Source organism: Littorina saxatilis, linkage group LG10, assembly GCF_037325665.1.
Source record: "Littorina saxatilis isolate snail1 linkage group LG10, US_GU_Lsax_2.0, whole genome shotgun sequence".
Taxonomy (NCBI): Eukaryota; Metazoa; Mollusca; class Gastropoda; order Littorinimorpha; family Littorinidae; genus Littorina; species Littorina saxatilis.
The window spans coordinates 8,999,869-9,012,249 of record NC_090254.1 but is presented as its reverse complement, the minus strand read 5'-3'; the positions used below and the strand labels follow the sequence as shown (position 1 = coordinate 9,012,249).

Here is a 12,381-nt window from a genome sequence, read left to right as displayed (position 1 = left end):
GTAAGGGCATCATTCAACTTGAACCATAAGTTCACCTGCCTTGATATTTCCTGTGCAGATTGGGAATTTTGTGTTGAATAAGTTGTGTAACTGACACCAGCACCAGAATGTGATAGCAGTTCCGCAAAAACTCCCCCTTCTGTACAGAAAGCAGGGAGGCTGTTGGTTTTTGATCTGTGGACTGGGTGGCCGAGTGGTAACGCACTTGCGCTCGGTAGCGAGAGGTTGCGAGTTCGACCCTGGGTCAGGGCGTTAGCAATTTTCTCCCCCGTTTCCTAACCTAGGTGGTGGGTTCAAAGTGCTAGTCTTTCGGATGAGACGAAAAACCGAGGTCCCTTCGTGTACACTACATTGAGGTGTGCACGTTAAAGATCCCACGATTGACAAAAGGGTCTTTCCTGGCAAAATTGTATAGGCATAGATAAAAAATGTCCACCAAAATACCCGTGTGACTTGGAATAATAGGCCGTGAAAAGTAGGATATCCGCCGGAATGGCTGCGATCTGCTGGTCGGTGTGAATGCGTGATGTATTGTGTAAAAAATTCCATCTCACACGTCATAAATAGATCCCTGCGCCTTGAGTCCGAGTCTGGAGATACGCGCGCGATATAAGACTTCATAAGACTTCATATAACAAAAGATACTCTCATTCTGGGTAAAAGCCTGATAAAAGTCTTTTTTCGTGGTTTGTTAATATTGCTTCTTTCTCATTTACAGTGAAACCCAATGCCCCTGTTCAAGTCATCAGCCTGTCGGCCAAAACAGATTTCCGAGACTACGAGCCGTCCAGTGTCACGCGAAAACTTCTGCCAGTGTTACAAGATACCATGATTCATCTGGACTCTCTCAAAATGGGTCAAAGGTAAGGTGTAGACAATAAAATGTTTCAACAGGTGAAAAAGAACATGTTACACCATTGTATACTTTTAACAGGTTAGTTGGAGATGATTTTAACTGTTCTTTCTTTGTCCATAGTCTTTGAGAGTCTCATTTTCAACATATTTTTTTAACAGACTGGGTGGAGGCATCTTTGGAGACACGCACCTAGCGGAATGGCACGGGATAACGGTTGCAGTCAAACGACTTACGCTTTTAGTCCATGAAAACCAGATCACAAATGATGCCATGAAGCTCATGAAAAATGAGGTTTGGTTCCTAAGGTAAGACTATATTTTCTTTCTTTTGAGTTACTGATTGTTTTGGGGGGTCTTTTTTGTGGGAATAAGATGGCGTTTAGTTTTGAGCCCGATAGAAACGGAATATTTCATCAACAGCATCTGTTTCCAAGATGCCGTGTTATCATGAAACCTTTCCTTCACATAACGGCCAAAACAACAGTTCAGTGGGTAATAGAATTACACAAAAATAACCAGCAGTCATTCCCTTAAAGCGGAGTATGGCTGCCTTAATGACGGAGAAAATAATTATGATCTTACACATAAAAGCCCAGACACGAAAAACACGAGTGTACATGGGAGTTGCAGGCATTGAACGCAGAAGAGAAGAAAGAAGATTTTCTTGTCTCTGTTACTGCAAGCTCAGGTAAAAGATGTTATTATTTAATAACATTTAAGAGCTTGAGACAGGCATAAAACCTGTAACATAAAGGTCGTGATATCTGCTTCAAGGCAAACAACATTACAGGAGTTTGGTACAGACTAGACTGCTTAACAAATTTCATTTACAATGCAGCATCTTTAATACGTAACCATGCAGTGTTTGTTTCTAACCCTATAAATATATATATTGAAATGTGTGATTGACTTTTCAGTCGCCAAAGACACAAGAACATTGTAACAATCCTTGGGTTGTGTCTTGATGGCAAGCTACCCTCAATTATCACTGAATATGTGATAGGAGAATGCCTGAAAGATTTCATCAAGGTTCAAGGTCATCTGTTGTCTTGGCCTCATAGGGTCAGAATGGTTAGTGTGACTTACTCTGTGTGTTTGTGTGTGTGTGAGTGTGTGTTGTGCTTGCGTGCGTGTGTGCCTGTGTGTGTGTGTCTGATTGCATGCACAGTATTATTCCTCTGAAGGAAATCAAGATTCCATTTTACTTGTTAATATATCTAGCAAGAACCAAAACAACAATAACAAAAACAAACAGATATTTACCAATTTGAAGGGAAGTTTGACAGAATATTGAATTTGTATTGACTTCCACAGTGCAGCCAAGTAGCAGATGGGATGGCGTTCCTACACTCCACAAAACCTCCCATCATTCATCGGGATCTTCGCTGCGGCAATCTTTTCTTGTCCGACAATGATGTTGTCAAGGTAACTAAGTTTCATTTATCACTTCTAGACATCTTCCTGTTGCCCAGTGATGATTTTGCGACACACTTTTTGTGTTTAACCTTGATCAGATACTGAGAGTGAAAAGTGTAAAAGGAGGGAGTTTGAAAATAGAGGTAAAGTTACATAGGTTGTGAACAGGAATTTGAGAGCTGTATTACCCAATATTGACGGACTGTGTAATGATATCTTCTGCTATGGTCTGTGGAGACAGTGATATCAAAATCGAGATATCACTGTCGAAACAGACCAATAGCAGAAGATATCATCACACAGTCAGTCAATGTTAGATATATTGCTAATTCTCTGGACATTTTGTATTTACTGTAAAGAAATTACAAAAGTATTTGTCTCAGTTTTGGCTGTTCCATATCCCTCCCTCTGATTATTATTTCTTTTTGTTCACTCTTTTCTTGTACTTTTCAGTATTTCAAAATTCTTTCAAAAAGTCTTTAGTCACTTGCTCAACTAAATTCTGGGATCATTACATTTTCATATATATTTGTTTGTTTTTAAATTTAGGAGTTTTTGTTTTTGAAGTGGGGAAGCAATAAAGAGGTCTTTTTCATATGTTACGTGGATTTCCATTGGTCAATTGGGCAAAACTGAGCTCAGTGCAAAAGTGATATCGACGACATTTCCGTCGATATCAGTTTTGATATCGACGACCTCTTTATTGCTTCCCCACTTCAAAAACAAAAACAAACAAATATATATGAAAATGTAATTATCCCACAATTTAGTTGAGCAAGTGACTAAAGACTTTTTGAAAGGAAAGACATTTTAAAATACTGAAAAGTACAAGAAAAGAGTGAACAAGAAGAAATAATAATCAGAGGGAGGGATATGGAACAGCCAAAACTGAAACAAATACTTTTGTAATTTCTTTACAATAAATACAAAATGTCCAGAGAATTAGCAATTTATCTAACATTGACTGACTGTGTGATGATATCTTCTGCTATTGGTCTATTTCGACAGTGATATCAAAATCTCGACCTCCGGTCTCGATTTTGATATCACTGTCTCGACAGACCATAGCAGAAAATATCATCACACAGTCCGTCAATATTGGGTATTACAGGGTAGGTGCGTTGTAGATCAATAAAAGGGGAGAGAGGATCCACTGAACTTGGGGAAAGAAGTGTTATTCTGTGTTAATATTATGTTTGTTCTTTTAACAGTATTGACAATGGTTTGAAAACAGAACCATTTTAATGTACAGTGGAACCCCCCTTTTAAGACTCCCTCCTTTTAAAGACACGATTTTCTCAGATCTTTGAAGGTCTGGAAAGGTGGGTTCCACTGTGTAGTTGACAATCAACCATTGTCACTCTTCGACAAATTTTGCTCCCACCCACTTGATTCAGTTTGGTTCCCCCAGCATGTCGTAAGAGGCAACTAACGGATTCTGTTTCTCTTTTTACCCTTGTTAAGTGTTTCTTGTATAGAATATAGTCAATTTTTGTAAAGCTTTTAGTCAAGCAGTATGTAAGAAATGTTAAGTCCTTTGTACTGGAAACTTGCATTCTCCCAGTAAGGTAATACATTGTACTACGTTGCAAGCCCCTGGAGCAAATTTTTGATTAGTGCTTTTGTGAACAAGAAACAATTGACAAGTGGCTCTATCCCATCCCCCCCCTTTCCCCGTCGCGATATAACCTTCGTGGTTGAAAACGACGTTAAACACCAAATAAAGAAAGAAAAAGATTCAGTTTGGCTGTTCATCTGTCCATTCAGCTGTCTGCCCTTCTGGCCTTCTGAACAGCAAGACATGCAATGACTGTACAGTTATTGTGGATTTTTTTCTTAGTGAACTCAGTATTCTTGTATTGGGCAGTTCTTCTATAAAGAATTAGAACCAAGAGACTGTAGGTGAGAATAACAAGACCAAGATAACAATGAAAAAGGGGCGGGGATGTAGCTCAGTCAGGGCGGGGATGTAGCTCAGTCAGGGCGGGGATGTAGCTCAGTCAGGGCGGGGATGTAGCTCAGTCAGGGCGGGGATGTAGCTCAGTCAGGGGGGGATGTAGCTCAGTCAGGGCGGGGATGTAGCTCAGTCAGGGCGGGGATGTAGCTCAGTCGGTAGCGCGCTGGATTTGTATCCAGTTGGCCGCTGTCAGCGTGAGTTCGTCCCCACGTTCGGCGAGAGATTTATTTCTGAGTCAACTTTGTGTGCAGACTCTCCTCGGTGTCCGAACACCCCCGTGTGTACACGCAAGCACAAGACCAAGTGCGCACGAAAAAATCCTGTAATCCATGTCAGAGTTCGGTGGGTTATAGAAACACGAAAATACCCAGCATGCTTCCTCCGAAAGCGGCGTATGGCTGCCTAAATGGCGGGGTAAAAACGGTCATACACGTAAAAGCCGTGGGAGTTTCAACCCATGAACGAACAAACAAATAACAATGAAAATGTACCGGCCCCCGTAGCGCAGTGGTTAGCGCATCGGGCTGTGGGCCGGGAGGTCGTGGGTTCGAATCCCATCAGGGTCATGTGGGTTTTTCGGGCTACGGTCGGCTCCTACCCAGAGTGGAAGTGCTATGGTTCCTATGGGAAGGCTGGAATCACACAGCCGAGTGTCATTCACTTAACGAATGCGACTTTGAGGGTGCTCAGGTTCTGTTTACCTGACCAACACCGCAGGTGCGGCAGTTCTCGGGCCTGGTTGACACCAGGATATATTATGACAGTAAGCGTAGAGTGCTGCCCTGTCACGTAGTCTCAAACCAAATTGGAAATCCATAGCATCATCGTTATAATCATCCTCATCTCATTAATCATCCAAAATTATAAAGTGTCCTTGCTCTTGTGGCCCTTCATGCCCGGAGCTCTCATGGTGACCTTGGTCTCAGTGTTCCTGTTCGATCCTTCCCTGAATAGTACTTCTGCTGTCAGTCCTCAACGTGTGACGTTCTGGGGGGTCGACGGAGGGACGTGGTGGCGGTCTGCTCTCTGGAGGGGACCCTCAATCAGTCTGGCTCCGCGACTTAGCTGTCAATGTCGTTAGTAGGGGGCATATTGGGTAGTGGGCTGCGTCCGTTAGCTCGGGACAGACCCACTACAGAACACCGTCGAAGTGACTCAGCAGAAGTGCAGTGTCATCTTCCGAGGGTAGCCTACCGCAACGACCCGACATCCCTCCCTGGAGCGTCTGTAAAATCGACAAGTCTGGCAGCGGAACGAAATTCAGATGTGGATGGAACAGTGAGTGCAGGGACGGGGCGGCGTGAGTGCACACCGGGACAAGGAACAGGTGTAAGGAAAAAAAAAAAAAAAAAAAAAAAATAACAATGAAAATGTACTCAACAATATCAGAAACACGAACAATAAAAACACAGACTGGTTTCGATGAATATTGCTATTTCATATGTTACGTGGATTTCCATTGGTCAATTGGGCAAAACTGAGCTCATTGTAAAAGTGATATTGACGACATTTCCGTCGATATCAGTTTTGATATCGACGACCTCTTTATTGCTTCCCCACTTCAAAAACAAAAACACCTAAATTTAAAAACAAACAAATATATATGAAAATGTAATGATCCCAGAATTTAGTTGAGCAAGTGACTAAAGACTTTTTCAAAGAAAAGACATTTTTAAATACTGAAAAGTACAAGAAAAGAGTGAACAAAAAGAAATAATAATCAGAGGGAGGGATATGGAACAGCCAAAACTGAGACAAATACTTTTGTAATTTCTTTACAGTAAATACAAAATGTCCAGAGAATTAGCAATATATCTAACATTGACTGACTGTGTGATGATATCTTCTGCTATTGGTCTGTTTCGACAGTGATATCAAAATCTCGACCTCCTGTCTCGATTTTGATATCACTGTCTCAACAGACCATAGCAGAAGATATCATCACACAGTCCGTCAATATTGGGTATTGTCTTCGTCAGCTACAAATACAATACCAAAACAGCCTCCGGCGTACAGCAGCCTTCATCAGGGCCTCCGGAGTTGCTGTCTGAGCGAACGACGAAGAAGAAGAACAATACCAAAACAAGGAGAGACAACAGAAAGAGAAAGAAGAAATCAGTAAAGAACAGGACGGACAGCAAATAACGTAATACTAAAAAAAAGATCAAAGTCTAGGAACAGGGTCTTGGTGAAAACGAGAGTGTTCCAAGACTTTGTTCTTTTTTTAGTACATGTATAACGTTATTTGCTGTTTGTCCTCTTCTTGACTTCTTTCTTCTTTCTCTTTCTGTCATCTCTCCTTGTTTTAGTATTGTATTAGTAAGTGACAAAGACAATGAGCGCTTCTGGGGTGATAACGCGAGACAACTCCTGTGATCTTGCAGCGAGGTTCCGCCTGTTACCATTGTCTTTTTACCGTATAAAATGCACGACTTACACACGAACTGTTACCAAAGCGACATGCTATTTGGGACCAATGCACATTTTTTTTTCCTTTCTCGTGTGATCTTGCCGCGAGGTTCCGCCTGTTACCAGCCGAAAGAAAGAAGGGGCATAACCTCACCAGAACCGCCCATTGTCGAAACCGATCTGTGTTTTTATTGTTATCGTTTCTGGTACTGGTGAGTACATTTTCCTTGTTATCTTGTTGTTGTTGTTGTTGTTGTTGAAGCCTAGACAGTCTATAACTCTGATGTTGCAATATGTATGGCTGGTACTGAGTGTTGCACTGTGTGTTGCTGTGACAGGTTGCAGACTTTGGCCTGATCAAATGTTTACAGCCAGTCAGAGAGGAGTGCCCACAGGACGACTGTTGCTGTAAGTACACATAATATACAATGTATCGATTGAACACTGGATTTCCCTTCTTTGAGCCATGTGATGTCGGAGGCCGACAAAAATTCATATTCAGGCGGCCAGTCGAGACTACAAAATAGTACATGTTTGTGTGCGTTCAATCATAAAAACTAAAAGGAATTCTAAGGCCTAAAAAAAAAATAGGTGTGGTTACGGTAACCCGACCTACCCTATTTTTAGGGGCCGACCCTATAACTTTTTATTACATTTGTCAAAAAAAAAAAAAACCACACAAGAAAACGAGTGCAGAAAACGCAATGAAAGCGAAAGCGCCCGAGTCGCACACTTATTTCCCTGTCAAGTAGGTTTAATTTGTGCACATTAGAAAAAAAAGTAAAAAAAAAAAAGTGATTGCCTACCTTCCTACCCTATTTTTTTGGCTATGTTACTGTAACCACACCTATTTTTTTTTTGGGCCTAACCAGAATCGATCGATACATAAATGTTATTTGTATTTTTGACCAAAATATGACATTTCACACAGATCAAGGTGGAGGTGAACAAGGACTGTTGAGATCTGTGTGAAATATGTCATATTTTGGTCAAAAATACAAATAACATTAAATCCAACTTGGGACTTAAGAATGACTTTTAGATTGTAAGTTTGGGCCTCAGCTAATTGGTAGTACCATACCTGTACATTGACCATAACTTTACTGATCTGATGAGGATGAAAGTTGCTTGTTCATTTCCATGCTTGTTATTCTCTCAGGTGCCAGGAGATTGGTTCCGTATAGCTCTCCCTTACTCCATTACACATGTCCCAAGCATATAGAGCGCTTACTTCCCTTTGGTTATTTGATCTTTACTGATGTGATTTTTATTTCTAGGTCGTCGAACGATGAGTGCCTGCCCAGCCAGTGTTCGTTGGACGGCACCAGAACTACTGGCGCACCCTGTTGCCAAGGAGACACTAGCGGCCCCTATGGTGGACAAGTCAGACGTAGCCAGCTCCATTACCAGCTTGAGCAAGCCGGACAGCAAGAAGAAGAAGAGCATAATCACGCCGGCGTGTGACGTGTACTCCTTCGCCTTGGTCATGTGGGAATTGCCCATGTGTCAGGATCCCTTTGAGGAGATCACAGAGGCTGAGGTATTTTGTCACAAGAAAGTAACCACCCAAACGGGAGCCACACTGAGATGTGTTGTGATTTCAACCAATCAGAACCCGCTGTTTGTTCTGATTTCAACCAATCAGAACCCGCTGTTTGTTCTCTCCCGTTTGGGTGGCACCCTTTTTTGGTTCGTGGACCTCAGCCCTTTTTTCCATTTTTGTTGCTGGTCAAATTTCATGTTGTGTTTGTCAGCTAAGAGAAGGTTGTTAGTAATGTTAATGATATACGATGCCGATACATACACAGCCTGGCCATTAATTTTCTGCTACGTCAAGCCAATGTTCTCGAAATTATTTGTCATTTAATTGGGAGACATGCAAAAGAAGTGACAGATTTGTTGTGACTACAGCTCAAACAATCTGTTGTGTTGTATAGCATAACGTGAGTTCAAACCCACGTTCGGCGGAAATTTATTTCTCAGAGTCAACTTTGTGTGCAGACTCTCTTCGGTGTCCGAACACCCCCCGTGTACACTACATTGGGGTGTGCACGTTAAAGATCCCACGATTGACAAAAGGGTCTTTCCTGGCAAAATTGCTTAGGCACAGTTAATAATTGTCTACCTATACCCGTGTGACTTGGAATAATAGGCCGTGAAAGGTAAATATGCGCCGAAATGGCTGCAATCTACTGGCCGTATAAAATTTCATCTCACACGGCATCATTGCAGAGCGCCTAGAACTGTACCCACGGAATACAGGGTTCGTACAGGTCGTGGAAAACCTGGAAAGTCATGGAATTTGATTTTTAATTTTCCAGGCCTGGAAAGTCATGGAATTTCAATTCAAGTCATGGAAAGTCATGTGTTTTGTAAATGTCTATGTATCAGTGTATCATGTCTTGCCACACACATGCCAAATTTCCTTGTATTGATGAGGATAATAAAACTTGTATCTTGTATGGAATGTAACAAAAATAAGAAAGAAAAAAAAATTAACCTTTAGCACGCCAGCGGCGATTTTCGTTGCCCAGCCATTCTCCCCCCCCCCCCTTTGCCAGCCATCAGCGATTTGCGTCGCCAGCACAAGGCTTGTTCGTATGACCAACTTCTTGTTCGTATTTGCATTCGAGAATAACGGTATTTTTAACTGCACTTGAGCCAAAGCGAGGCTCACTTCCTTCCGTTATCTCGTCGTGTCGTCTGCGCTGCATTTGAGTCGGTTTCGTCGAAGTTTTCTGCTTTTGTTTTTGCATCGATAAAGTACTTTAGCGCTTCGACAAGCAAGATGGAGGATGATGAGTTTGAAACTTTCTTTCGAGTTGTTTCTTGACAACAAAAAGTATGCGGAATTGGAACGAATTACCGAGGAAGATCTTCGCAATGAACTGTGTATCGCGATGAAAAAAATGACAGTTCGTCAAGTCACAGTGACGGTTACGAAACGGAATTTACGAAAGTGCAAATGGATACAAACAGTGGCTGGTGAAATGACAGGACCAGCAAACATTACCGATAATCTGACTGCGTAGCAAATGCTTGACTTGCTTGTCGAAGAGACACTGCGTAGAAACTGACTCAAATTCAGTGCAAAGCAAGCCAGTGTCAAAACTGGCAGTGACAAGACGTAAAAAGTTTGCGTGTTCGGAAATGACGACCTGTGGATCTAGTCATGGAAAATGTTATTGAGGCTCATGGAAAGTCATGGAAAAGTCATGGAATTTTGTTTCTAAAAACCAGTGGTGACCCTGGGAATATGCGCGATATAAGCGTCCTATTGATTGATTGATTGATTGATAACCAGGTTCGATCCTGCCATCATAATGTTGTACGCAAGCATGCATGTTTGCACGTCGATAAAATATCCCTCCTTTCTGTGTATTTCTATTCAGGCTTGTGAGATAGTGAAACATGGTGGTCGGCCAGAAACACCTCCATCAGCGGACATGATGCCACACTATAAAGAACTGATGAAGATGTGCTGGGACCAGGTTCCTGCTAACAGGCCTTCATTTAAACAGGTAAGCTTATGTCTTCAATTTAATCAGAATTTTTTTCTGCATGGGCAATGAGCAAACTGAATTGTTTCTTTTATACTGGGTTACCCCCCCCCAAAAAAAGATGCCACCCACTAAAATGCTAGTAACTCCTACATTTGTTTTGCGAATTACTTCATATTTGGTGTCACATTTGTATGTTGAATGGACTTCTATGCTGTTTCAAAAATGTATTTCAAATATAGGGATTGACTCAAAAGTACAAAGTTTGGTACTGGGTGGTAGCCAAACTTGCCCTATTTTACCCCACCAGATTTTTGCCTGTTGGTTTTTCTGAAGGGCCTTGCATATAAAAACCATCTTCAGACAATATATGAGTTGAAACTGCAAAAACAGGGAGTCTGGAGGGTTCAAGTCGGTGTGGATGAGTGTGGAAAAATAAAAAAATTTTTAGCGTACAAATCAAACCACTTGAAACTTTGTGAAATTATCATCCCACAACTTAAGCCAATGTACACCAAATATGAAGTAATTCACTGAACCCATGTGGGAGTTATGAGCATTTTAGAGGGTTGCAGGTTTTGGGGTCTCCCTGTGTGAAGGCCAATTTATTACTACAGTAGCACTAGCTTATGATACGATGTCTCACTTTTATGATCTCATGACGATGTACTGGAATCCAGTTCCTACCAACAGACCTACATTTACCAGGGATCGCGCTAGCTTTTTAAAAAACGCGTAAGTCATACGCAACGAAACGAAAAAAACGCGTCACGGACCAATATTTTTGCGTACTACAAAAACACGTACAGACACAAACAAAACACGCACGAAAGACTTAAAGACACTCCTTACCTAAATACGGCGAGTTTTCCTGTCGAACTCCGCGCACGCCTGTCGAATAACACCCCTGCTGTCTCCAACCTTCGGGCCTTGCGAGTTTGTTTCCCGCTCTAATACGACTAGACACACTTTCCGCCTTTTGGAAGCGCGAGATGGGAGAGCAGCTTATGTCTGTTTCATTATCCGACAAGACATTATCTGGTAATACCCTCGTTACGTTCGTTTGCGATACTTCGATGCAAAAAGAAACGGACTTTAGTTTTGACGCGCAGATTTCATGTGTGTCGTCACTTCTCGAGCCCTATAGTCAGTTTCAGGATCGGGTGATTATTAAGTCAGAGCAAAAGCGCTGCGTGAAGACAAGAAAAAGTTACAATATTTTTGCGTATGGCTTACGCGGCGCGGCGAAAAAAACGCGTCAGCGACTTTTAAAATGCGTCAAATACGCAAAAATCGTGCGTAAACGCGATCCCTGATTTACTAAAAAAAATTTGCTTTAATTTACACCATTATTGCTTAAAAGAACAGGGACCTTAATGATATGTGACTCTCCACCACGGAATGAGTCGCATGTCACCTCGCGCGGTTCTGCGCTAGGCTTAATATAAGTCCGGGGGGTGTCTGGTAACAGTGTGAGGGTCACCTTAGTCACAGGCTTATAACTCAAACAGTTTTCGCTCTTTTCTAAAACGGGTTTCACCACTGGATAGAGCATAAAAAACTCTTTAGGAAAATGTAAATATATGAAAATCATGCAAAGGTGACATGCGACTCATTCCGTGGTGGAGGGTCACATATATGCTATTTTGACGAAAATGTTGATGCAAAAAGTTGAAACACTTTCTTTCAATGTTCATCAGATCGCCACAAGGTTGAAAGATCTGGGTTCTCAATCAAGATCTTATCAAAAGCAGCTGCAGAATCGACAAAGAATGCAGAAACTACAGCAAGACAGTGTGCCAGTCTGAATGTTGCTTCAGGCTAGATTCACTTTTTTCTGCGGATGGAGTCGATATTTTTGGTGCACTGCCTCTTTCAGAGCAGGTTGCATAATTGCATTTTTGTGGAGTTAAACTTACCTTTGAGTTACTCTGTATGTGTGTGTGTGTGTGTGTGTGTGTGTGTGTGTGTGTGTGTGTGTGTGTGTGTGTGTGTGTGTGTGTGTGTGTGTGTGTGTTGGTGGGTGGGTCTGTGTGTTTGTGTGGGTGGGTGGGGATGTATAATATTTATGTGTATGTGTGTGTGTGTGTGTGTGTGTCTGTCTATGTGTCTGTCTGTGTGTGAACTGGATGAATCTTACTTGTTGCCAAATACAGTTCATCTGGGTCTTTTGTGATGGCTTACTTTACAAGCACATTGATATTTACATAGTTGTTTTACCTGCATATTTTCCATTTTTAACGA

At 41.8% G+C, this 12,381-nt stretch overlaps 1 protein-coding gene across 2 annotated transcripts in view; it reads left to right on the top strand.

Moving 5' to 3' along the window:
* LOC138978091 (probable serine/threonine-protein kinase drkC) overlaps positions 1-12,116 on the top strand; it is a 30,090-nt gene extending 17,974 nt beyond the window's left edge. For both annotated transcript variants that reach the window (XM_070350728.1, XM_070350727.1), the window contains exons 7-14: positions 719-863; positions 1,015-1,161; positions 1,773-1,926; positions 2,170-2,280; positions 6,976-7,045; positions 7,915-8,177; positions 10,030-10,158; positions 11,838-12,116. In XM_070350728.1, the coding sequence (XP_070206829.1) occupies positions 719-863; positions 1,015-1,161; positions 1,773-1,926; positions 2,170-2,280; positions 6,976-7,045; positions 7,915-8,177; positions 10,030-10,158; positions 11,838-11,945 (1,127 nt within the window). In that variant the 3' untranslated portion in view covers positions 11,946-12,116. The remainder of the gene's footprint in view (positions 1-718; positions 864-1,014; positions 1,162-1,772; positions 1,927-2,169; positions 2,281-6,975; positions 7,046-7,914; positions 8,178-10,029; positions 10,159-11,837) is intronic.
* The last annotated feature ends 265 nt before the right edge of the window (positions 12,117-12,381 follow it).